This window comes from Phyllostomus discolor, chromosome 8, assembly GCF_004126475.2.
Source record: "Phyllostomus discolor isolate MPI-MPIP mPhyDis1 chromosome 8, mPhyDis1.pri.v3, whole genome shotgun sequence".
Classification (NCBI taxonomy): domain Eukaryota; kingdom Metazoa; phylum Chordata; class Mammalia; order Chiroptera; family Phyllostomidae; genus Phyllostomus; species Phyllostomus discolor.
This window is the reverse complement of record NC_040910.2, coordinates 26,404,077-26,430,906: the sequence shown is the minus strand read 5'-3', so window position 1 is coordinate 26,430,906 and position 26,830 is coordinate 26,404,077. Positions and strand designations below refer to the sequence as shown.

The window sequence follows — 26,830 nt, the reverse complement described above, 5'->3', positions numbered from 1 at the left end:
GAGCATCTGAAAAAGGTTGAAAGGATTTTCCTTCTTAGAGTGCTCATGCTCAGAATCACAATTATGGCATGCCCATGGAACTTAATGGTTTTAGTTCATTCAAACTCATTTTTTTAATGCACTTCACTAACATTTATAGGCTTCTAAAACATTTAGCAGATGGTTTTATAGATTTCTCATAGTAATGTGAGCAAGCTCACTCAAGAAAGATTTTGGCTTTTAACTGTTATCCTAATTTTTTAATGCAAATTGCAATACTTTTTAAATATCCAGTTTATCCAGTCTAAGTTCTGTTTCCTACTCAATAACCTAGTCTTTGTTGAGAGAATTAAATTGGCAATGAGCTGATTGCTGTATATGAAAGCAAATTAATCTTTTTCTTTTTCCTCTAAGGGAATAAAAAGAAACATGTAAATGAGGCAGATAAATCTTGATTGATATGTCTTATGTTTCCAAGAAGTCTTTTCTTAAGTGTATAGGATTTAAAATAGTGCTTTTGATATAATATATGTTTTCCCTAAATTATATATGAATATTATAGAATACTTGGAAAATAATATAATCCTGTATATTTCCTCCCTATTATTAAAACAATTTTGTTTCTTTTTTGTTGAAGGGATATAAACATTTTTAAAATTACTCTCATTTTTTGTAGAAAAACTTTTTAAAATTAGTTGTAATAATATTTTCACTTATTTTAAATTATCATCATCATTCACATTGTTACATAATTTTTATTGGTGTCACTTTTTAATGGCTGCATAATACTTCCACAAGACAGAAAGCACACATTTAAATATCCCTTTACTGTCAGAAATTTAGGTCATTTCTAGTTTCTGCATATTACAAGTAATACTGAAATTAATTTCTTTGTATGAAAATTTTTTTTAAGAATATTTTCTTAGGATTGGTTCCCAGGAATTACATTTTAAATCTAGGAATATAAATTCCCTAAATGGATCTGTAGCATACTATATTCTGCTAATTTCTTGCATATACAGTTTGAAGGAAAGGGTTGCAGATTTGGGAAGATGTGGTTGTGGATTTTATTTAGATCTGTCTAGCTCAGGTATTTAGAGGACACTCCAGTGCAACCATCCAGGGGATAATCTAGATCTATAAAGGAGAACTCACATACAGGCCTGTAATGTAAGCACAAATTTCACTGCTTAACTAGCTCATGAGAAGAAATTCCAGTAGGAAAATATAAAGGTAAATATGAATACCTTATTACAGTTAATAGTACTCAGTCACAGTGCACATGGCTTTCAAATCATCTTTTTTTCTGTTTTCTTCCTTCCAACTTTTCCATTAAATATGGTTCACTTACATGATAAAATGAAGGCAATTCAACTGAACTAATTCATGCAGATTAAATGAATGATAATCATGCACTATAATTTTTAGTATCCAAAATGGAGGCTTAAAAAGTTTTGGATTCAGAAAAATACCATATGAATTCACACATATGTGTAATCTAAAGAATAAATAAGCAAAATGGAACTAGACTCATAGGCACAGAGAACACACTGAAGGTTGCCAGGGGGTTGGAGTCCTGGGTGAGAAAGGTGAAGGCATTAAGAAGTGCAAAGTGATAGTTATATGGGGATGTACAGTACAACATAGGCAATATAATCAATAATACTGTAATAACTATGTATGGGGCCAGGTGGGTACCAGAAATATCTAGGAAAACACTTGGTAAAACATATATGATTTTACAAAGCACTCTGCTGTACATCTAAAACTAATACAAAATATGTAATGTAAACTGTATTTAAAAGTAAAATTTACAAAATTTCTGGATGCATAGAGAGGAAAATTCATACCACATAAACTATATTCTTATTTCCCCTACTACAGCATCTCTCATATTAAAACAACAAACAAGACAGACATCTATCTACCATCAGACCAATTCATGAAACTCTAATAAATGTATTGCAGTTATCTACCTACATATCGTTTCACTGCCTGGGGAGAGAAGGTGAGGACAGGGCCCAATATCAAGGTCACTGACCTTCCTTCCTTCTTTCCTCAGTCTTTTCAGTGTCTCCACCCCTGCCTTGGAATATAAAAATTCAGTAGTGATAGACACGTCAAACAAGTTTTCTATTTTCCTGGAGTAAATATTCTAGTAGGGAGGAGAGAAGAAGGCAAATGAAAGGTACATGGACAAGACGCTCAGATACTGGCAGAGACTGTGAAGAGAATAAACACGCACAAGTGAGCAGAATGACTGACAGTGGGCTGGGCAGGGAGAGCGGCACTGAGGAAGTCACGTTTGAGCGCAGGGACGCACTGTAAGGCCATGGAGGGAATGAGATCACATAAAGAGAGCAAGGAGGGTTGATGTGGAAAGACAGATTTAGACACTCCTCTTAAAGTTTCTTACGAAGAAGAGATCCAAGATGGCGGCCGTGTAGGTGGATGTTACACTCACCTCCTTCCAGGACTAAACGGGAATTACAACTAAAATATGGAGCAATCAAGCTGAATAACCGACTGAAGACTAGCAGAAGAGAAGTCTTATAACCAAGGAATTACAGAAGTAGCCACATAGAGACTAGTAGAAAGGGCAGAAATGCAAAAAGGCCTGGCTCTGCTCCCGTGGGTGGTGACTGACATTCTGGAAGGATACCCCAGTTGCAAAGGTACCCCTGAGACACAGAGTCTCAGCCCCATGCCAGACTCCCCATCCCAGAGCACCGGGGCTGGGAAGAGTCACCCACATAACATCTGGCTGTGATAATCAGAGGGGATTTTGTCTGCCAGGGAGAAAGAAGTCTCCTAGAGACACAGGCATTCTCTTAAACCGCCACTGCACAAAATCCTGTTCACAGCCAGCATCCTGGGCTCCAGTGGAGGGAGGGCAGAGCAAAATAGAAGTGCAAGTGCGTGAGGAGAGACTGGGGTTTGTGGCTCTGGGGAGAGAGCTGACAGGACAATTGCAGGACCCCTGTGCTAAGTCCCTGTCCCACACCACAGACATCATCTTTCTTGGGTGGAGCACTCCCCTCCTTGGATCGCCAGACTGGGAGGAAGCAATAGCTCTACTTCTGGGCTCCCTGTAGCCTCACTCTATGGTAGCTGCCCAGGTGTAGACTCAGGGGATGTCAGTAACTGAACTGTGTGGCTTTGGGGTGGGGGTCATTCCCCCCACTTTCTCATGAACCTGACTGCTGTCTCTCCATCACAGGAGATATGCTAGCCCCACAGTTTTGCCTCCTGGTGGTTTTGTCCTGCCAAGGTCTGGACATAATCTGTGACAGACTCAGTTGTGTGACTCTGGAACGGGGACTACTCCCTCCACTTTCCCCCAAGCCTGGCCAACACGTCCCCATCACGGGAGATCCACTAGCTCCATGATCCTCACCACCAGTGGCTGCACTCTGCTGAGATCAGGCTCCTGGCAGAATCTGTGACAGACTTACTTGTGTGGATCTAGGATGGGGGCCGTTTTTCTCTTACACACCTGAACAGTGCAGCACCCTCCCTTTACATGGCCAACCTTGATCTGTTTGAACCAATATTCCCTAGACTGTTGAAGCACGAAGGGCGCACAGAAATTATGAATCTTGATAGTTCTTCAACTTGATTATCATATCATTCAGAAGAAGTTAAAAACAAACATTCCAAAGTTCATTCCAGATCTACATGAGCATCACCAGGGCTGATAAGAGATGAGGGATTGTGTGATCAGGATATTTTTTCTTATTGTCAGATAAGTTTCTCATTAGACAGTGGAGAAATAGTTATTGATTTGATAAATTCCTGTATCACCATATCAGGCCATAAAGTGATGCATTAATGAGAAGCTGGTTAGAAAAAGACAAAACATTAGCATACTTATTACAAATGGTCTCACCTGAAAAAACTGCCATATTAACATAACAGAAAATGTTGCGAGTCAAGAGTACCGTCCGTAGTCCCAATATTCCATACTGCTTCTCTTAGATTCTTTAGCTTCTAGATGCAGAGACAGTGTCTAAATTCCTGCATTTGATATGGTATTGTATATCGGGCAACTGCAGTCTTGATTGCCAGTGTGGACTGAGTTTGATTCTCTCCCATTCTCATGAAATATGTGTGATACTTTTCAGTATACTTCTGCTCTGACCTATGACGCTGTTCAAGTGATGACCGAAGCTTTCCGCAACCTACGGAAGCAGAGAATCGAAATCTCCCGAAGGGGGAATGCAGGAGACTGTCTAGCCAACCCAGCAGTCCCCTGGGGACAAGGTGTAGAAATAGAAAGGGCCCTCAAACAGGTCAGTCACTCAACGCGATTGTTCGGTGATTTGACAATGGCTACCATTTTCTTCCTGCAGAATTAGACATCCTTGATTTATTCCTTATGTTTAGTATAAGGGGAATATTATTTCCTTACTACAGAAAAGTAGGTTGAAGAGTGAAAAGAAAAAAAAAACATAAATGTGGTTTTCTTGACTTGAAGTAAATTTGTAACTATGCACCTTTCCTATTCCTCATTAGGTTCAGGTTGAAGGTCTCTCAGGAAATATAAAGTTTGACCAGAATGGAAAAAGAATAAACTATACAATTAACATCATGGAGCTCAAAACTAATGGGCCCCGGAAGGTAAGTTGTTAGTGATTTAAAGGCAGTTCTGTGTGAGAAGGTGAGTTAGCTAACCTGTCACCTCATCTCCCTAAAAGTCCTGAAGCTATGTTTTCACATAGAGTTGTACAAATTCCAGAACCAGGCATATTTTTCAATATTCTTAAAAAATCAAATTTATTTATTTTTGGCAACACTGACATGTAAACTTTACAGTAAATACAATGGTAGATAGAAATATACTTTTTAAGATCAAGGTAGAAAAAGAGTTTAATGAGAAGAAAAAGAGCCAGTGCTGAAAGCTCAGAGCTCAGAAGGCAAAACACAGCTGATACAAATATTTGTGTAACTGTTCAGCATTTTTTTTTAGTTTTATGGTGAAATGCCTTTTTTGGACTTTATGTATGTTTCTGTATGATCATTCCCAAATAAATGATCCTTGGAGAATACGACAGGTGAATACAAAGAAACAAAACATTTTTAAGAATTGTTTTTCTCTGTTTTGTTTTTATAGTTCTAGGCTATTCCTATTAGATTCATGTATATCAAAGACACATCGCTGTCTAGAAGCCTAGTTGACATAAGTGTCATTTCAGATTTAGGTACGAGTTAGAAAATAATGAAATGCTTTGCTAATAAACGGGTCATTTACCCATGTGCATGCCTTCTGCAACCTGTTCCAGATTGGATACTGGAGTGAAGTGGACAAAATGGTTGTTACCCTTACCGAGCTACCTTCTGGAAACGATACCTCTGGCCTTGAGAATAAAACCGTGGTTGTCACTACAATTTTGGTAATTAGTTACATGGACCTATGTTTTGTTTTATTTTTTTATGAAAAGTATTTACCAACTAGAACTGCTGTTTATGTTTCAGGGCAATAGCTATCCCAGTATTGCCTTTGCAATGTTTTCATCGTTTATTGAATGTGTACTCTGTCAAAAGGACTACACAAGCACTAGCTGAAGCATTAAAAATGTTCCTTACCTCTTCAAGACTATATTTAGCTTGACAAAGAATTCATAACCTGGTGCATCTATAGGGGGACAACTGAAGAGAATCCTAAAGAGCACTCCTTGGTTGCTCAAGGGCTTCACCTGTCCCTTCCCATACCATTATGGGTACCTTTTACCTTTCCATTTGTTACATGTTTTAATACTGCTGCCAACTTCCTTTCTTCATAATAAAAGATGAACTCCTAAAGGCAAGAATGATCTCTCTCCTTTTCAACCCCAAGCCTCAACATGGTAGTAGGCACCTAGCCTGTGCTACATAAATGTGTATTCATGCACAAGATAAATTGAACCAGATCTTGAACATCTAGGTGTTGGATAGATGGAAGGGGATTAGATCATCATGGCAAGCTGTTGGTGAAAGGAAATAGAGTAAATGGGGTTTGCTAATAGTTCATAATTTTGTAAACAAAACAATTTTATTTTATTTTGCTAAGCAGTGATGAAGTATTTTGGGGGGATCATTATCCTAACAATAAGGAGGAAGAAATATAGAAAGGGTCACAAGCATTTGGATAAAAACATTGGTTGGCATTTAGAAACTCCTCTATGAGTCTGTTAGACATTTGAGGATTTTTGTCTTAATCACACCATTGAGAACTGTCTCACTGAGACTCCATATATCCTTGGTGCCTCTTTTCAGTAGGAAATATTGGGCTGTGCTGCATCCTTTTTTTTTCATGCTTCCATGCTTTCATTTCTTATGTTCACAGACAGCAGCTACTCTCTGGCTATCCTTGTAGCATCATTCTAGGATACTATATCTCAGAAGAAGCAAGACCTAAAGTCCGAAAGGATAGAATCAGAAATTCACCATGGCAATGATCTTTTCAGTCTGTATGGCACTGGCCAACCTGACTTCTATATGAACTCTGTGTGTGAAGCAGCAGTGACCCAGGGTTTTGGGTAAATGGGGTTCCTGGTGTTGGAATAGCCTTACCATAGAATAAGAGCATGATGGGTCCAGAGTTGAATTAAACCGCTGTTGAGCAGAATTCTTCATCTTTAAATCCTAGGAATTACAGACATGACAAGAGGACTTGCCAACAGTTTGTGCTTTTGAGTCTCTTGTTTGGTATGGCTAGATACAAGTCATGTTAGTGAAATACATTGATAGATATTTGAGGACCTTTTTCAGAAGGCCTATGATTTTTACCATCTATAGTCTATAATGTCTCTTGCTAACAGGTAATTATTAAACCAGAAGATTTGATTCAGAGAGTAAATACATAGCAAAGCCATTTTTATCAACTAAAGCATGGTCTTTCCGTCTAGGAATCACCCTACGTTATGATGAAGAAAAATCATGAAATGCTTGAAGGCAATGAGCGCTATGAGGGCTACTGTGTTGACTTGGCTGCAGAAATCGCCAAACATTGTGGGTTCAAGTACAAGCTGACGATTGTTGGGGATGGCAAGTATGGGGCCAGGGATGCAGACACGAAAATTTGGAATGGGATGGTTGGAGAACTTGTGTATGGGGTAAGTATAGCTCTTCTCATAGAAAGTCATTCACTTAGAACTGTTGTTGACGGAATGCCTCCCCTCCCTGTGAAGTACCTGTGTCTGGGGTTGTTGGCTTCCCACATTACTCTAGGAATACTACCTTATTTCTTTGTAATAAGCATTTGAAGATTAAAGATGAAGTCAGAAGCAAACTTGCAGATTAGGTGAGACAGAAATTTCATCTGTCTTGAAGCATCTGGGACATACACGTTGTTCAGAACTGCAAAGGCATAGATGCAGTGTAAAGATGGAATTATCATAATCAAGCCAGATGTGTCTACTACACATTTATGAAAAGAGGGGATATCCAGGGAACAAACCACTCCTTTTGTTTATTCTTTACGGGGACTCTACCAGGGAAATCATTATGGCCATTTCCTTGATTTCCTTTCCTTCCCTTTTGATCCAGTAATGAACCATGATTCCTTTCTGACCCTGACTCCAGGTACTATTACTGTCCTTTGTTTCCCTTACAGAAAGCTGATATTGCAATTGCTCCATTAACTATTACCCTTGTGAGAGAAGAGGTGATTGACTTCTCAAAGCCCTTTATGAGCCTCGGGATCTCTATCATGATCAAGAAGCCTCAGAAGTCCAAACCGGGAGTGTTTTCATTTCTTGATCCTTTAGCCTATGAGATCTGGATGTGCATTGTTTTTGCCTACATTGGGGTCAGTGTAGTTTTATTCCTGGTCAGCAGATTTAGCCCCTACGAGTGGCACACTGAGGAGTTTGAAGATGGAAGAGAAACACAAAGTAGTGAATCAACTAATGAATTTGGGATTTTTAATAGTCTCTGGTTTTCCTTGGGTGCCTTTATGCAGCAAGGATGCGATATTTCGCCAAGGTTGGTTACTCACCTGCTTCAACTTTGTGCATTTTAGGTCTCAAGTGGACCTTCATGGTGTTTATGAATTCACTCTAAAGAAATAATCAGCTGCTGATTCCCTGTCCGAGCAGTTTAAGACTCAAGGACAGATACTTAAAATCGGCGTAAGCCTGTGGAATATTTGATCAATGTTCTTTGAATGTTGACCTCATATTTCCCTGGTGAAATTATATACACCGTGGAGAGGCTATAAAATGCATAAGGTTCCTATCATTCCATGCCTTCTTGGAGGGGTACCGTGTTTTTGCTGCATATTCTCATTTTACAGCCATCTGTGTGTTAATCCACAGACCTGTATATGGGAAAATGGGCAATATTTAATATTAACTACAAAAGCAAGAGCTTGTTTTAAAAACCTTCATTGGAACACATCCCATCTCTTTTATTTTTCCATCATTAGTTCATGGAAATGGTGTGGGAGAGATTATAATTTTTTTTAAGGTTAGGGTGCTGGATTAAAAGGACATGATAACATTTACAAATACCTAGAAATACATGGTTGGGTAATAATAATGGCTTATTGCCATAAAAGTGTGTGCCATGTTGAATGATAATGCATACATCATGGAAAAAGTTCATATACCTCTCTTATTATATGTTAACTTCTGTACTAAAATGCCTAGTATGATAAATATATCACAAAACACATATTGTTTGTGTTCATGTTATATACATGAACAAGAATGACAGTCATATCTTGCCCTTCTGAAGAATAACTCATTCTGTTTCTAGTGTGATTGCTTTCATATGTAAAGCCTAAGTGACAATTTATCTGCTGTCATATTTTAATTTGGGTTTGAGTACCCCCCCTTGATTCTATGGGATATTTTAATAACTGGAGAAGAGGTGACTTTCTAATACTATTTCATTATATTGCTAAATTTTTGGCACTTTGGGGGAAAATAAGTGATTAATTTAAAACAACTATATGAGCTCAAAAATTTGTATCTTTTGCAACTTTTATTATATACTCTACCCAGTGAGAAAAAGAAAAAACATATCTAGAAATTATCAATCACTTCTTCTCTGATAGTAGGTCAAATTTTTATGAATTATATGGATCTAAACAATCCTAATTTAATCATACTTTATTTGGCTTTTCTGTGGAACTACATTGAATTAGAAGTATGCCATGGTATTTTTATGGCATATATATAAATATATTTTTTCTGATAATCTCTGACAAGATATATAGGATTCATAGTTTACCTGAATTAAGTGGAAGATGGAAAGAGAAGTTTCTAATAATGAGGAAGAAAAATACTGACCAAATTGGAATCTCAGAGGACATTCTGGTCCATAAATAATAATGAAATGATCCAGCTTTAGTAAGAAGACTACTGAAGTATAATGTTACCCTATTCCTGAGATATAAGACAGTTATCACAGAATATTATAAACTATGCTCTGCCTGTGGAGTGATTAGGGAGAGGTGTATGGGGGCTCATTAGGGGTTGGATATATTGATCTGGTTCCAGAGAAGGACCCTGCTCCTTGTTCATCATGCCTCATGCCCATCAAGCAGGTAGTTGTTTTGGTGTCTAGTGCTTGTTGAGGGGCAGGAAACATATTTACACCTGGCGGTTGGAGCACAGGGCACATTTAGCAATCTGCATTATTCTCGGGCCCACCAGGACATACCAGACCACTTCTCATTTTCAACAAGCCCGCTTCCTAAAACATGATCTTTTTTGTGTGCTTTTGATACTACAATTTCACATGCAAAAATTTTTATTTTCTGGTAAGATTTTAGGTAGTGCATTTTTTTAAATTTTGTTTTAATCATTGCTCAAGTACAGTTTTCTCCCACTTACTCCCATTCCATCCCACCCACCCAACCCTCCCCTCTTCCCCCCATTACCCCTGCCCCTAGTTTTTGTCCATGTGTCCTCCAAATTTGTTCCTGTAAATCCTACCCATTCCCCCCTGAAATTCCCTCTTCTCTCCCCTCTAGGTAGTGCATTTTGTCCTTGTTATCAATTGACCTTTTTTTGGAGCGGGGAGGGCCACAAAATATATATGGGGTCAAATATATATGGACAAATCCTCTTTAATAAAATTTTTAAGCATATATCTTTCATTTTATGTTGTGTGTATTTACAAATTGAACACATTACATAATATTGGAAAATTTAATGATTTTTTAATTAAATAAACTGCATTTAAAATGAAATGATCATTGCTTACCTCAGTTTAGAAAAAAATAGAGAAGCCTAACATCTAAAATTATAATAATAACAATGCATGAAATGCACATATCAATTTAGAGATGCTCTTTAAATATTTTAAAAGGTATTTATCTCTTTCAAGTAAAATATTATCTGAAAGTATATTATTAATATTAATAACACATTTAAATTTCAATCTAGAATGATTTATTGAATTGAATTGCTCACTTGACTGAAATGAAATTTGGAATATGTTCACAAATTTCTGAAGACTAGATAGAACCACCAAAATTATGAGTAAAATACTTGAAAGTTGACTTTTATTCTCCTTGCTTCTGTTTTTTTCCTTAACATCTATAAAGGATTGAAATGTATTAAGCAAAATGCCACTTTAAAACAACTGTTTAGTAGAGAATTAAAATAAATGTTAGAATACTTATATTTATTTGCTCCTTTAGTGCAGATGCTGAGAGATGAAAGTTTTGTATTTAATTAGAAAAAATTGTTTTTGTATGTTACCATAAAACAAAATTAAATTTGCCCCTCTGCATAAAATTTCACAGGAACTCTTTCAAAAGCATTCATCGTTCCTTTGAAGACATTAACAAGTAAATAATAAAATTATCAAGAATTTTCTGTTTTCAGTGATGTATAAGTCCAATAAATTTATCTTGTACACTTTAAATAAATTAGCATACTTAATTTGCCTAAATGTGATTTAAACACTGCATTAGAGAACAACTTACACCTTTATCTTGTGTCTATTTTACAGTCAGAACAGAGTGACTTACAAAAACAATTCTCAAATATATTTCAAATTAACATGCAATGCATAGTGTCAACAGCAGTCACCATGTAATCAAATTTTTTTATGGGGTTTGAGCAGTCAGGTACTGAATGTGCCCTCTTAAATGCAGGGTACATGCCATGTAATTATACCTTCCATTGTGGTGGAATAAATAGTGAACATTTTGAGAGTAGCTGTGTCTACATAAAAGGTTTGCCAAATTTAAAGTGTATTTAATATCCTTTAGAGAATACAATTGAGATGTTTAATTTTCATCCTGCCATATTTATTTAATTCTTTGCACCTCTTAGAGATTGTGATAAAGATTCTTAATTACATTCTTTTTATCTTTCATTGCTTGTTCTCTCTCTCTTACTCTCTTTTATTTTAGCAACAGATATTTTTTAATCTAAAAAAATTTACTTTTAAATTAACTTCCTCTCTTTGTCCTGACTGCTCGGGTGGTTTATTCTACAACAATTTGATATAGTATCTATGATTCATCAGAAACTCTATTTCTTACTTTAATGGTAAGGAAGTTTGATTTAGGCTATAAATTGCCAATTATGTTTTAAATTTTATAAATGTTACCTCTTCACTATAGCACCTCTAAATTTTAGATGTAGCAGAGTTATTAACAAGAAAGAAAACATTACATTTGTTTGTTAATATTACTCAAATACTTTTATATGTAGTATCCCCCTAAATCTTTTAAAATAATACAGTATACATCTATTTCTATATGTATGTATTTATATTCATCTACCTAGAGTGTAAAGTAAATTATTGGGAATCTATTAAGCTTTTAGAAAGTATTTATGTAAGAATTTATGACCACAGAATATTATTTCAGTATATTTCAAACTAGGAATTTATAACTTGGCAAATTTTTAAGTGTCTGGTTTGTTTTCCTTCAGTTTTCTTTTTTCTTTTTCCCTAAGCAGGAGGCACAAAGGAACAGGGTAATAACAGGCCATGCATAAAGCATCTCATTTTTATTCATTAAGAATTATACTTTGTTTCATACCTGTGTTTGTAGCATCATTTTCCCATCTTCTATACAGTATTAAAATCCAGGTTTTGGCACACACACACACAAAAACAACTAATGAAATTTTGGGCTTTTTTTTGAGGGTATTGGAACTTCATTGGTTGAATTAAAGGTTTTCTTCAGTGCTTAAAGACATATCTGTAATGCATACTCTTTAATTTTTAATATTTGGTTTTGTTTGTCAACATTGTTCTGAGTATTGCTGGTGATCTTAGATTATTTTGTACATGTTTGCTTATGCCACAAGTAGATAAAGTAGTGTGAGCATTGGATGAATTATATATGCACATTTCTTGAAATTGTTTTGTTATGAGATTCCATACCATCAAAGATTTGGGCATTATAAGTATGAAAGAATTTCAGGAATCTGAAGTTTTCACCTCTGGGTATCTCATCAAATCTAGTTAATCTGTACTCCTTGCCCAGAATGTTTGATAGTTTCCAGTTTCTTTAAGTAGCAGATATTTTAAAAAGTATAAAGTGAAATATTCCTTAATAAGTCAATATTTGCATAATACTGCTAACTTGTTTTCTTATTAGGTCATTCATTCCACTTTACAAATCCATTTCATACTTGTTATTAGATCCCTCTCTGGGCGCATTGTTGGAGGTGTGTGGTGGTTCTTTACCCTGATCATAATCTCCTCCTACACGGCTAACTTAGCTGCCTTCCTGACAGTAGAGAGGATGGTGTCTCCCATCGAGAGTGCTGAGGATCTTTCTAAGCAAACAGAAATTGCTTATGGGACATTAGACTCTGGCTCCACTAAAGAGTTTTTCAGGGTAAGAGATTCTGCTTTGTAACTGCTGCCTTTGTTCTTAAATTTTAACCTATTTAAACTTCGTCCCCCTTTGCCTCCTCCCACTGTCTGTGTGAAAGTGACCACCACCTCTGTCTCTATTTCCATTCCTGACCCTGTCTCTGTTCCCCTCCTTCCCTGCCCCGTCCTCAGCCCTGACTCCATCGGTTTTCTGATTCCTCACTCCTTTGTCTAAAAACACGATATTGTAATGAAATCTTAGTTTTATAAAATCTGATTGTACTTTCGGAAGAAAACTGAAGCAAAGTGAAGTATAGATTGGCATTATTTTTAAAACAAAATGGTATTGGTTTTGGCCTGATTTTAAATAAGCATGACTGTCATTTATAGTATATAGTTTTCAGTTGAAGACTCACTTTTAAATCAGTTATTTAATGCTGTATCAGGAAACAGATTATATTTATATGTGAAAATTCTGAATTTTCTGTGAAATCCTTCAAGAAAAGGCCAATAAAGACCTTCAGATTTTTTAAATGCACACCAAAGTTATATATTTTTTAAAGAATTGGTGGCCTCACAGTCTATTTTATAGGACAAGCCAAATAACCTACTGTTGGTAAAATTTTATTTCATTATACCATCTCTATATAAGAACTCATTCTATTAAAGTGTTTAAATACAGCTGATAAACTAAGGTCTTAAGCCAACATATATGACAAATGATGATCTCTGGTAATACACAAATATCTTCAAATGTATCTGAGTCTGTTTGAGTGAGGACTGGGCCACTTTACTTCAGAATTAGGATTGGGACTTCAACTTCTAGTTGAAGTAATAGGTTTTATTATTTTGAAGACTGCCCCATGCTACATCAGTCCCTCATCGCTTCTGCCAAATAACTTTAGCTGGGCTGAAGATAATTTGGGAGAAAAGAGTGGTCTGGGGCTTGTCACAGCTGATAATAGATAATAACCTGGATATGTGGCTGGTATAGAGGCTTAATGCTTTCAGTGGGCACTGCAGTGCAAGTGCAGCTACTGTAACCTCAATGCAGTTCTGCGAATGAATGTCCTGATACCGATGAACTCTCTTCTGAACATATATGCAATATGTGTTTAAACCCTATTAATGTAACAGTGCACTAACTTGATCATAACAATGAATCTATTGAAATAAATTAGAATAAATTAGAATTTATTCTTATTAGAATAAATAAGAACATGATTCTTAATTAGAAGTGCATTTTGAAGCATTTTTATTATTTGCATCCCAATAGGGCTTACTTTAATTTATGTATTTTACTACTATTCCTTCCTTTTGAAATAAATGAGACCTGTGAATGAGGCAGTAGCCTGTTATATCGTAGTTTATGGTTTACTTAGCACTACTAATATGGTTAAAATAATCTTAATTCCTCCCAGACATTCTCTTCTAGGTGAGTATAAATCTGTTACTGTCATTGGTTTGTCTGGACAAAGACAGTACCTACTACTCTCAACTGTGTCACATTCGAGTTCCCAGGACATTTAGTATGTCTAAGCTAAGTCAATCATAGAAGCATGCTGTAATTACCAAGATGCCAAAATATGCTAATCTCTAGTAGACAAGATGAGAAAGCTAGATGATGTGGACAAAAGGATGCTGCTACTCATGTATTTTGGTATTTCAGTGCACTAATTCCATAGAGACCATGGTTGTATGATATTTGTATGTGTATATATGTGCATATATACATTTTTATTTGAATATATATATGTTTGAATATATATTTGACATAATATGTGGATTGTGGAGTTTTTTCTTCCCCAGGGTATTAGATAAATTATGTTTAGTATTTAGGTAAACTAATAACTTACATTAATATAGTTTCCCAGAGCAATTTCTCATGCATTATATCCTTGAAATTCAAAATATTTCTCTCTACTAGGGCAATGATTTTTGTTTTTATGCTACACATTACTAAACTGAAGCTCAGATAAATTTGAGGATTTGTCCAAATTCAGGTAGCTGTTAAGTGTGCAGAGGCCACTTACTCCTAAAAGATCTTTTGCATTTACTAAGTGTTTTCCTTGGAGAGAAAGGTCTCTGGATTTATTCTGCTGCCTTATGTTCTGTTTTGTTTGTGCACTGTTGGAGAAGTATCACAGTAGAAATTCAAGCAGGGCTTCGTCATTCCTGCCCACATCCCTTCAGAAGAATTGGTTGAACGTGGCTAAGTTTCAATGCATAAACCACTATAGTCAGCTTCTCCTTTTCTAGAGAAAGAGGGTATGGGCTCAAAAGTGCTGAAAGGCCACATTATTTATTCTGTTTGTACCAATAAAGAGAAGCTAATATAACAGCACACATCACCAAAGTGAATAGGAGCTTGCTATGTTAAGTCCTCTACTAAACTAGTACTACATGGTTGTGATTTGCAAAATTATGTACACAAAAGGTTTGTTTCTTGAAGTTGGACTAAATAAAATGATGCTGATTAAGCTCGTTGCCCTGGCTGGCATAGCTCAGTGGATTGAGTGCGGGCTGGGAACCAAAGTGTCCCAGGTTCGATTCCCAGCCAGGGTCCATGCCTGGGTTGCAGGCCAGAACCCCCAGCAACCACATATTGATGTTTCTCTCTCTCTCTCTATCTCCCTTCCCTCTCTAAAAATAAATAAATAAAATCTTTAAAAAAATCAAATCCCCTCTTTCTGTGAATAGCAAAATCAGATTAAAAAATGATGCTGATAAGTTATAAGTAATTATGAGTAGTTTTGTTAACTGTATAAATGTTTGATAATTGGGTACCATGATGATAATACTGAGAACAATATTAATTTTGTTTCTGACTCCCAAGAACATTTTCTGTGATTCTATGGCTTTCCGATCATATACATCAAGTCTCAAACTTTTTCACATAAAGTATCTTGAATTATTATGTGAAGATTGAAAGACAGATTCTTTATTTTTTAAAAGATTTTATTTACTTATTTCTAGAGAGAGAGTAAGGGAAGGAATAAGAGAGGGAGAGAAACATCAATGTGTGGTTGCCTCTCACATGGCCCCCACTAGGGACCTGGCCCACAACTCAGGTGTGTGCCTGACTGGGAATCAAACCAGCCACCCTCCAGATTACAGCCTGCCATCAATCCACTGAGCCATACCAGCCAGGGCAACAGATTCTTTATTAAAAAAATAATTTATTTTTACAGAGCACTATGTAAAATATTGAATAAAATAAACCTAATTCATAAACATTACAAAAGCAAAATATAATTGATTTTCATTTTTTTTTCACTTAAATCCTAAGCTATATCTTTGATCTTTGGCCTGAATGAAAGGACTAATTAGATATTTTCCATATATGTATGTATGGGTTTATTTACATGTACATATGTATGTATGCACATACATATATCATTTCTGATCATATATATGATATACTATATCAGATTCATAATTACCAAAGAATTATGATAATTTAAACTATACTATAATTTATACTATACTTTTAAAGGCAGCAGCCTTTTCTCAACTTCCTTGATGGCTGAATTCCTAAGTTTATAGTGAAAACTATTTCAAAGGCTATTTGCCTTGCTTCTATTCCTGAAATTAACATTCACCACACATCTTGGGTCATCTTCTCTCTTAAATGTCCTTTATCTCTAGGCACATTTGGGGATCCTGTAAGGTAGATTCAAGACAGGACGAAAGCTGGCAGATTGATTATCATGGTGCCCAACCTGCCAGGAAAGTAGATGTATAGATGGAGTGGGCCGAGGCCAGAGAAGACACGTACTGTGCTTTGTCCTCTGGCCATCTGCAACACTTACGTTCAGACTCAGGACAGCTAATTACATGTAGAAGAAAAAGCTTTCACCATTTTTACCATTTGCTAATATTCAAGGTTCTAATAGTTATCTTCTATTTCCTACTATGGCTTATTCTGGCTCTATTGATAGCTTTTTGCTTCTTACATGCTGTTTACAACTAGGGATTTTATTACTCATTTTATTTAAAATTTTCTACTTTCACAAAGTTTATCAAACCATGTCTCTGCTTTTACTACAGCAAGAGCTTTGGATTTAGCCAGTGCTGAATTTGATTTGAGAAGTTGGGTCACTGTTGAAAATTTAAAGATATATAACTAGTGAAAGAATGAAGAAAATAATTTTTAAGACCATTTAGAGATGAAATGTCCAGTTTTAAAACAGAATTATGAATTTATAGTTTTTTGTCTCAATATTAATGTGCCCTAAAATTATATCTTTTGGGTGGATGAAAGCACCTTACTTATGTCAAATTATGAGATGAATATTTCATCTTGTCTATACAGATCTGTTTGGTCCTAAGGTAATGTCATTTACTCAATTTAAGCCTAACGTATTTTCATATATCAGTTAAATAATTTAACAATAAACTGTGTTATATTAATATTGTTTTAGTGAATTCAGTGAGTGTGCATTAGTTTTAGGATTGTGATTTAAGTTTTAAATTTTTTAACTTAAAAGCATTCCATCGGTGATAATCAGTGAAGCAAACACGAGAGTGAAACATTTACTTTGTTTCTGCTAGACAGTAAGTGGAGGACAGTCTTGTAACCACCAAGAGGTGCGAGGAAAAAAACCCAGCATTTTCCTTCACCAGGGTCCACAGCTGTGGAGCCCATATACATCCTTGTATGGAGTGAATGATAAAGCCTGACTCACTTCGGAGCTGCTGAGCATCCCTAATTATAGAGTGCCACTGTAGCATACCTGTAATTAAGAAAGAATTAGGCTTTCAATTATAAACCACTATTTTTAGAGTTTCACATTTTTGATAGATAATTCAACTTCTCAATAAGAGGACCGATCTTAGATCAGTCTGAGTAGAAAATGATTTCAGAGACCTGTCGGCATTGTATTCCTACAGAAACTTAAATTTGAGCAATAGGAAATGACTTCTATATAGAAACCTATCATTGGCCTGTCAATCCATGAAGCTCAATTATTAACCTGCAGAAGAAAGTGCTTTTTCATGCCTCTTCCAAATCTCCCACACTTCAGTCATTTATTTCTTCTGGTTCTCTTTCCGGGGCGGGGGGGGGGGGGGGTGTTGAGGGACAGCGTGTATCCTCTGAATAAGTGACCTGCTTTAGATCTGCTGACTTTGGAAGGAAGCCAGTCTAAACCATCATCAGAATAAAGGTATTCCCCTTCTTATTTAGTGAAGTTAATTATTCCATTCTCAGAAGACAAACGTGGTCTGATAATAATCCATGAGACTATACCGTTGTTACCCCACATTATAGTTTTCAGAGTTTACAAATAATATAGATGATAGACACATAGTATTAATGGAGATGTTCTTTACCTGAATGTAAGGAATAGTTTGAAGTTTTCCTTACATGTGTATATAACTTGTGATCATATATGATCACACATATGATTTACTATATAATAATTATAATTACTAAAGAACTATAATAATTTAGATTATACTTTTAAGGCAGCAACTTTTTTCAACTCCCTCTGTGGCATAAGAAACACCTATTTATATTTACATATAAAAACACTGATTGAAATATAAGTAAAAATGAACCATTATATAACAGCTATCCTATAGAAATACTTTAAATACTATTTCATTAAAGTTACATTCTGTTCCAGTTGCTGATTGTCTTCAGCAACAATACAGCGTGCTTCATTTACTCTTATTCTATTGAATAGATTTTTACTCACTATGGTAGTTATTTCATTGCTTCTGGTATAGTTAATGATTTATCTGCCATCATTCCTATATATCACATATTTCCATGAAGGCAGATACATGTATATACACTTCTAGTTTTGTATACATGATATGTGTATATACAGTTCTAGATTTCTACATATGAATATATATGTACATACATTTTATATCTTTTAAATATTGTGGAGATAGAGTGTATGTATAGTCATACATGACTGTATGGTATTACTAATGGTATTTACTAATTACCATTAGTAAATGGTAGTAAATTACCATTAGTAAATATGGTGATTACTAATGTATTTATGGTACATTATACACTGAACATATGTATGTATAATATACATGTATGTGTGTATACACACATGTGTACATAATGTATAATGTACCATACATTACTAATATGATATTACTAATATGTTAGTAATATCTGCATAAACCCTTTATGAACCTTTCACTCAACCATTTAAGTGGCTTCTAAAATACTAGGTATTAAATAAAGGCTGAGTGTGAATACATTAATAATAAATAACACTACATGGAAGTGTTGTAAGCCACCCATGGCATGGTCATATCTATTACAGACTTTCCTTCCTAAGTTTTGGAAGCTTGATTATTGCATAGCAATCTGCACAACTGACACCTCCACATGCCCAAGGCTTCACTCAATGATGCAGGACACGTGCAAATCATTTCCTCTCTGGCTGGTAGTTTTCCTTCCTCTGACATTTTCGTTTTTTCTCACCACTCCACAAAGCACCAGAGGACAGTATTGAGTTCTTAAAGACTTTAAAGATACATCATGCCCAGGTTGCCTGGGGAAAGCCTGTGCTCCATCAGTTCAGCTGAATGTAGCTGGTTTAACAGTGTAGGAAAGGTCAAAATTTTAGAAGATTTTGCCAATATTTCCTTTAAAATTTAGAATTCAGTTTAAAGACTCTGCAGTTCATTCGGTAGTTTCCAAATGCATAGGACTGTAACTAAGTGTGCGAGGGACTGTATTGAATCAGGTTCTCTGTGCTCAGAGTGGTATGGAAGGAAAAACAGGGTATGTCTGCTTGCTGAATTATGATCATGGTGAAATTGTCTCTGCTCCCCAGGCAAATAGGTTAATTTGGTCATTTTCCTCTTTCCACGGCCATGCTAAGTGAAAGTCAGTGCATTGCCCACCAGGCACTTCATCTAAAGACCACCCTTGCCAAACACAGGGGCGATGAGAGCTCACATTATCCACTGGATGGACTCAATTCACTCTGATCAGATTACAGGAGGCTTTCTAGTATTGCCCATGTTCAAGAGAAAATGGTCCTATTCACACTATCCTCAGACCAGGAAGATGATTATTCTAGCAGAAAAAGCCCAAACAATGGAGAAATAATTGGAGATTAGTTTCTGATCTCCAAACTCTACCAAAACTCCTATTTAGATGCCTCAGAGAGGAATTTCAGTATGAACCTGTGCAAGGTGTTTCAGATGACCTAGTAGTGTTCCGTTCACTTTATTTTTGTGTTTATGTAAGAGAATCATTTCTGCTGGCTCTGCTGGGTGTCTCACACTAGTTGCCATGGTAATAAACCCAGTCCCAGATCTCTGCAGAGAAGAGAAATAGAATTGTGCAATCATTTAAATATACTGGAATTAAACCTGAACTAAATATAAATACCATGGGTAAAGTGCTGAGAATTCTTTAACTAGATGATTTTGAAGGAAAACTTGATACTAAATAATTTACAGTTCATGTTTCCAGCATATATGCCCCAGATCATATTGAGTGATTATCAGAAACAAGTTGCTGGTTATGGTGGCTGCTTATTTTAACATGGAAATTCATTTTTAGGAATCATATGGTAACTGGCAATTCCAAATAATGTCAGGGTCCCCCCTAAAATGCAATGTTTAAGATTTTATTCAGAGAAGAAAAGAAAGAGCCAGGAGGAGGTATAAGAAAATGTTGGGATGGAAAGACCCAGACCCTCCTTTTCCATGAAGACACACTGACTCAAAGTCACTGACCAGTTCTCTTTGTGAGGAATCCAGCACCAGTGAAGAGGCTCCTACAGACCAAACCAGTGCAACACCAGCCAGGTCAAACCCAGTAGGAAATTCATGGCACTCACTCACCACAGTTCCAACCCAGCCCACCCCCCAACTCCACAATCCTCACCCCCGGGCAGTGCAAAGCAACTGGGAGGAAACACCCAGCTCTTGGTTTCTCCCTGGGGAGAGATGGAGACTGGATTGTATGTCCAGCTTCTGACTTTGCAGGGTGGTTTCCTGAGGATCTGGTTTCTATCTTGCCTGAATCAAAGCATTGACAAGAAAGGCACTGGTTTGGGGACCACGGGGAACAAAGGCAAAGGTTTGGACTAGCACACACTCACTGGTCATAGACCCTCTCCTCCACCTCTGAGGAGCAAGCGGGAGAAAACCTGCAACTCCCCACTTCTGCCTGGGGAGGGAAGGTTGGAGTGTGGGTTCAGTGTTTTTTCCTTTGGGGGAGGCTGTCCAAGGGATTGGTTTCTGTCTCCCCTGCCATGTGCTATAACATGAATGAATTTGAGAATATAGTATGTGAAGTGAAACAAGCCCATCATAGAAGGACAAGTACTGTAAAAATCCTATCTGAGTTCTGACTTTAGTAATTGCTTTCTTTTTAATACATCAGATGCATCAACACAGGAAAAAAAACTTCATATATTTCTTTTCTTATCCCTTAACCTAAGAATTCTTAACTGCCTTAACCATTCTTTATTAAATTATATTTTTATACCCTTCATCCTGGTCTCTCTATATATATTTAAGATTTTTAAGATTTTATTTATTTTTAGAGAGGGAAGGGAGGGAGAAAGAGAGAGAGAAAGAAACATCAATGTGTGGTTGCTGGGGGCCGTTGCCTGCAACCCGGGTATGTGCCCTGACTGGGACTCGAACCTGCGATGCTTTGGTTCACAGCCCGAGCTCAATCCACTGAGCTACACCAGCCAGGGCTGTTCTCTACATATTTTGAATGTAGGTTTTTCTATCTAGATATACAGTGTGATTTAGTCTACCTATAAAGGATCTTAACCCGTATCTGAAAATTCAGATTTCAGCCCAATTTCAACCTGGACACTTACTTTCTTCAAGAAATACAGTGTTTACATTTTAAAAAATGAAAGGAAGGGGGAAAATGCCTTTATCTAGAGAACGTGCTCTGTTTTCACTATCGTCGCACTGTTCTCTATTATATAACCCACTCCTGTCGTTTCCACTCACTCTCGTTTCCTGCTTAGCCCTCCAGGTATTTGAAATTACAACTCTGTTATCTAGACTCTATAATTCTATTTAAATAGCTTCAAGTTTGTTAGCTTCTGTGGTAACTGAATCACATTAGCTTGCCCTAAAGTTGTTTGCTGAAAACCTGGGTGATTTCAATATGAATTATTGTAAGCCTCTTGTCTTCCATTCTGTGAATATGCAATTGATTGAAGCCATATGCTAGACTTTGCATTCATTCCTATTAAATTTCACCTTGGTTTTGGCTTCTTTGTGCATGCTCATAAAACTGAAATATCGATTCTCTCATCTATCATAAAAATATTTGTAACCTTGAAACATTTGCCATTTACATCCTTATCCAAATTGACTGAAATATTGAACACAATGGGGCTAAGGAGTCAGTGGTATTTCCCTGCTGATATAAATAACCAATATTCTTTAGGTGTGATCGATATTTTAATTATAAGCCTACCTAGTTCTGCTAACTGCAACTCTCCATGTAATCCACAAAGATAATATGAGATACTTTGTCTAATTCATTGATCATACTCAAGATGTTATCTGTCTGCAATAGGTTGAATGGGTCAATTGCTTAACCTATTAAAAATTAAAAATGTGGTCATAGGGGATCATTTGCTCTTCCTCTTGCATTATCAATTTATATTATATGCACATACATGCATATGTAGTTAATACACACATGTAATTAATAAGAGAATTCATTGATATAACTTACCATTCATAAGGGAATGAAAACATAGAAATGCCAATTATATTTTAAACTTTAAAAACACTGTTTTTCAAACAAAATTATCAGGAGCATATGATTTTATTAATAATATATGTATTAACCTGACTCTATAGTTTTGACAATTGAAAGTAATTTCAAAATGTTAATAAGAACTCTAGGATGTAACTCAGCTTTACTTTTGGTAGTAATCTAATTTATTTAAGCCTCACTTTACTTATCAACAAACTATACATCAACATCTAACTGAATTTCTCTAAATTTGGTAAGATTGTCAAGTGACCTTTTCTTCTTCACAGATATCATTTATCTAAACCATGCTTGAGTGTTCTTTTTTTAAAATTGTTTTTAAGGTTTTATTTTATTTATTTTTAGAGAAAGGGGAAGGGAGGGAGAAAGAGAGGGAGAGAAACATCAATGTATGTTTGCCTCTCACATGGCCCTCACTGGGGACCTGGCCCACAACCCAGGCATGTGCCGTGACTGGGAATAGAACTGGTGACCCCTTGGTTCTCAGCCCACACTCAGTTCACTGGGCCACACCATCCAGGGCCATACTTGAGTATTCTTATGGCTCAATGTATATACATGTGTAAGGAAGGTTAGGGCATCCAGACCTTATTTCTGGTCCTTCTAGGGGTTAACAAACAATGCTAACTGAGGCAAGTTATTCAGTCTTTCTGACTTCTCCTGAAACACAGATTCAGCTCTTCCATAGACCAACACAACTCTATTCTTTCTTCAAGGTATTATTCTACCAGAATCATAAGAAGAGTTATCTCTATTTTTGTAAAGCTAATATCTCCACCTGGGCCTTTGACATCTCTTTCCAATTGCCCAAGGCATTACTCTGAAACTTTCACTTTAATAATGTCTCTAGTCTTTTCATCTCTTCGGACTCGAGCTTTCAGTCAAGGCTCAACTTTGCCTTAAGTTTGAACCATCCCCAGAACAGTTCTCTCCTTTATCTTCTCTTTCTCCTCCTTTCCCTCAGCTGGCAAGGTAATGAATTTGTTTACTAGGGCCTTCCTGTTTCCATTATGGCCACTTCCTCCTCTGTCCTTTCAAATTTGATCTCCCTTGTAAGTCTTTGTGAAAACGGCCTTTTAATGCCCTTGTGGCCAAATTGAAATGTTTATGTGTGTTTTCATGCTTGGTGAGAACTGTGCAACATATAATATCATTCTGCAAAAATGTTTTGACACTTCTTCCTCCTAGTTCATGAAACTCTAAAGCTTTCTTATATTTTCTCTCATTTCTCTAAGCACTCTATTCTTTCCTTCATTGACTTTTTAACTTCTGTCCAGACTGCAGAATAAAGCTACATGCTTTTCTTCCACTATGACTTTTTGGTAATACTTTTACAAAAATAATTTTATCATCTTTTACATTTAAAAACCATTCACATTTAACATACATGGCTATGCAAACTATTGAAGTAGAACTTTCAAAGTAAGCATTATTTTAGCTTCATTTAAAAAGAGGTTGAAAGTGGGATGATGAAGACTTCTAATGACACACAACACAGAAAGTGACAAGGAATCGACTTTGGATATTGATTCCCTCAACTCGACTTGACTATATATTGTTTATGTTGGAAGTTACATCTTAATAAAAAATGTAAAACAGAGGCACTCTAATGGAGGGAGAATCCAACTATTAAGGGTTAAAATTGCAGTGCATGTTAGTGATTTTTTAAAATCCTGATTTCAAATAGGTGACTATAGCTCAGAAACACGGAAGCATTTTGAGGGATTGTAGATTTGTAAACACTACAGAATGTGGGATAAAATTTATATGCAATACTTTTGGCCTGCCAACTCTAGAAGTTTGCAGAGATGGTTTGCAAGTCTCCTGGCATCTGTAATGAAACAGTGGGTCATGCTATGAGTTCCAGAGGAAAGATAAAGAATCAGCCAAAAGAATAAAATGCTAAAGAAAGGACAATTAAATTTTTATAGAATGTCAACCAAACAGACTAGGAAATAGAGGTTATTAACTCACACTATGGCACTCTAATCTTTATATTTATGAGGCCATAGGTCAAGTTTACCCACTCACAGATAGAGTCACCTTCTTATTAGTGGTTATACCACCCCAGATAATATAATAGTTGTAGGAAAAAAGAGGAGGTTTTCATGAAAAGTATCTATTCATATTTGAAGTGAAATCTAGAAAGTATCACAATGGGGAGCACAGTTATAAAAAACTCTATGGAGGCGCTCCTGGTTCAGAATCAGGTCTGGCATTTGGAAATCTCTTGTCGTTTGGACCTCATTTATGTTGGGAAATTATTGAGACTTTCATTCTAGTGAAAAATATACTGCTGACACTGTGAGAAGGTATTTTGATATTTATTAGACATTGGGGATAAATACAATTTTTTGACAGTGAACTGTGCAAGAATTAACAGCCTAAGTGGTCAAAATGATGCGGAATGCAGCACCTTCGTTTCCTACAAATCCTGGATTGTGACTCATGGAGATAATTACAATTTCCTTTAAAATGTCATTTCCTCCTAAGGATGAAAAAGTGTATTTATTCGGTAGAAAAATTAATGGATGTATTACTCTATATGAGGAAGAACTATACCTAAATTAAAATGACTATTGGTTGCTTTCACAGACAAGATCTTTTTCTTAGATATAACTACATCAGATGTGTTGAGTTTATAAGGAATGTTTCCCCAGCAATGTTAGACAATAAGCATGTTTCCTCTTTAAGTCAGTTTTAAAATTCCACACTGTTACTTTCTGTGATACATTAGTCAAATTGATGTGCCTTTTATAATAATATTGAACTATGGAAAAAGATTTGGATAAACATGTTCAGAGTCTTAACTCCTTGGGAAGCACAGGGATGTCAAGGGTGTCGCCCTGACACAGTGATCATTTCTCTCCACTTACTGAGGCCTCACTCATCTCCTCAACAAAATGCGATGGAACCTTCCATCCTGAGGAATTAACTTCCCCATACTCCCTGAAAGAAGGAAGAGTTGTCTTTGCTTTAACATGTAAACTTCACATGTAAACCTAAAAAACAGTTTTCCTCGGGTAGCTGAAGTTGGGTCCTAGCGGAGCTTCACTCTTACAGAAGTGCTTTTGCAACAGAGAGGCAGACTGGTTCAGTTGGTAGCACAGCTTCCAATCTGTCATCTCAAGAGGGGCTGTGGTTTAGAAATAGAAACAGGTTTAATAATGGTGCAGATGAGTCATTGGATGATTGAATTGTTACTAATAACTTTTATAAATTTAGAGTGAAAGCACCCTTTTAGCAGGATGTTTGGGTGTTCTCATAGCATGGACCACTGGGCTGCCATGGTCCACGGGCTGTCTCAGTGTAGCAGTCAGTCCCTATTTAGAGAGAGATAATGAAGAAATGCAGCTGACATCTGAGCACCTCCCACTGTCCTTGTATTGTAAATGTTAGTGATACAAATCGACTCTGTACTTTACACTTGACCTCCAATTTTCACCAAAATAGAGTGTGTTATATTTGTAGAGCTGCCTTAATCCCTAGGGCAGCATTCTAAACAAATTTTTATTTACATTATGGCCACTTATAAAGAATTGATTTATTCATGCCTTCTCTAAGACAAAGGCTACATATTTTTAAATTCCTTAGAGTAAAATACAAACATAAAGGCCAAAAACCTCATGAATCTTAAAAGTAAGTTTTCAATTTCAAGTTTCCATTTCAAACTTCCTGTATTAGAATAGCAAAAGGGGTTATTTAGAGTCACCTACCCAAAGGGATTAAAGTCAGTTGAAAAAAATGTGAGCAGAAAAATAAGCAGATACTCAAAAACTGTAACTTTTCAACTCTTATGCTCAGCTTCCCTTTTTACTATGAATAAAGCACTGAATGATTTTTGATGTCTACCTTTGCTTTTGAGTCAATTAATTTTTAAGATAAATACTTCCTCAATTATACTGCTGCTGCCTTTCTTTCACATCTGTCACTCATAGAACACTCTATTTTCTAGTATACATTGTAATGAAGAGTACTTTGGTTGTTTCAATATTCAAAATAAAAAGTTTCTCTTTAATTAAAAGAAAATATCAATGCCTAAATGATCTTTCTTTTAAAAAAAATACAAAACAGTGTTATTCCAGAAGCATTTGAGTCAGGATCTAATAGAAGCTTCTTGCATTTTCTTTTTTCCATACACAATGGGCATTCCGTTAGGATCTCACCACTTGTATGTGAGACCAATTAATGTGACATAGACTCCTGTTCTGCAACTCGTTAGTGATAGAATGTTCAAGCAGTTAGCAGTGAAGATAGCCTGCCTGTCTCCTAGCTTGAATTATTGCTAGAGGTAGTGTGTAGCATTTTTTCAACTTATTTTGGTGTATC

General features: G+C 36.1%; 1 protein-coding gene across 12 annotated transcripts in view; it reads left to right on the top strand.

Moving 5' to 3' along the window:
* The window catches only part of GRIA2 (glutamate ionotropic receptor AMPA type subunit 2), a 126,931-nt gene that overhangs the window by 92,796 nt on the left and 7,305 nt on the right, over nucleotides 1-26,830 (top strand). For 11 of the 12 annotated variants that reach the window (XR_004904610.1, XR_004904611.1, XM_028519221.2 and 8 more), the window contains exons 7-12: nucleotides 4,104-4,271; nucleotides 4,495-4,599; nucleotides 5,262-5,372; nucleotides 6,867-7,073; nucleotides 7,574-7,944; nucleotides 12,577-12,775. Coding sequence is in view for 10 of the 12 variants with exons in the window: in XM_028519221.2 (XP_028375022.1) it covers nucleotides 4,104-4,271; nucleotides 4,495-4,599; nucleotides 5,262-5,372; nucleotides 6,867-7,073; nucleotides 7,574-7,944; nucleotides 12,577-12,775 (1,161 nt within the window). In the remaining 2 variants the exon portion in view is untranslated. Of the gene's footprint in view, nucleotides 1-4,103; nucleotides 4,272-4,494; nucleotides 4,600-5,261; nucleotides 5,373-6,866; nucleotides 7,074-7,573; nucleotides 7,945-12,532; nucleotides 12,776-26,830 lie in introns of those variants that run through there. The other variant, XM_036031969.1, reaches the window with a different exon arrangement.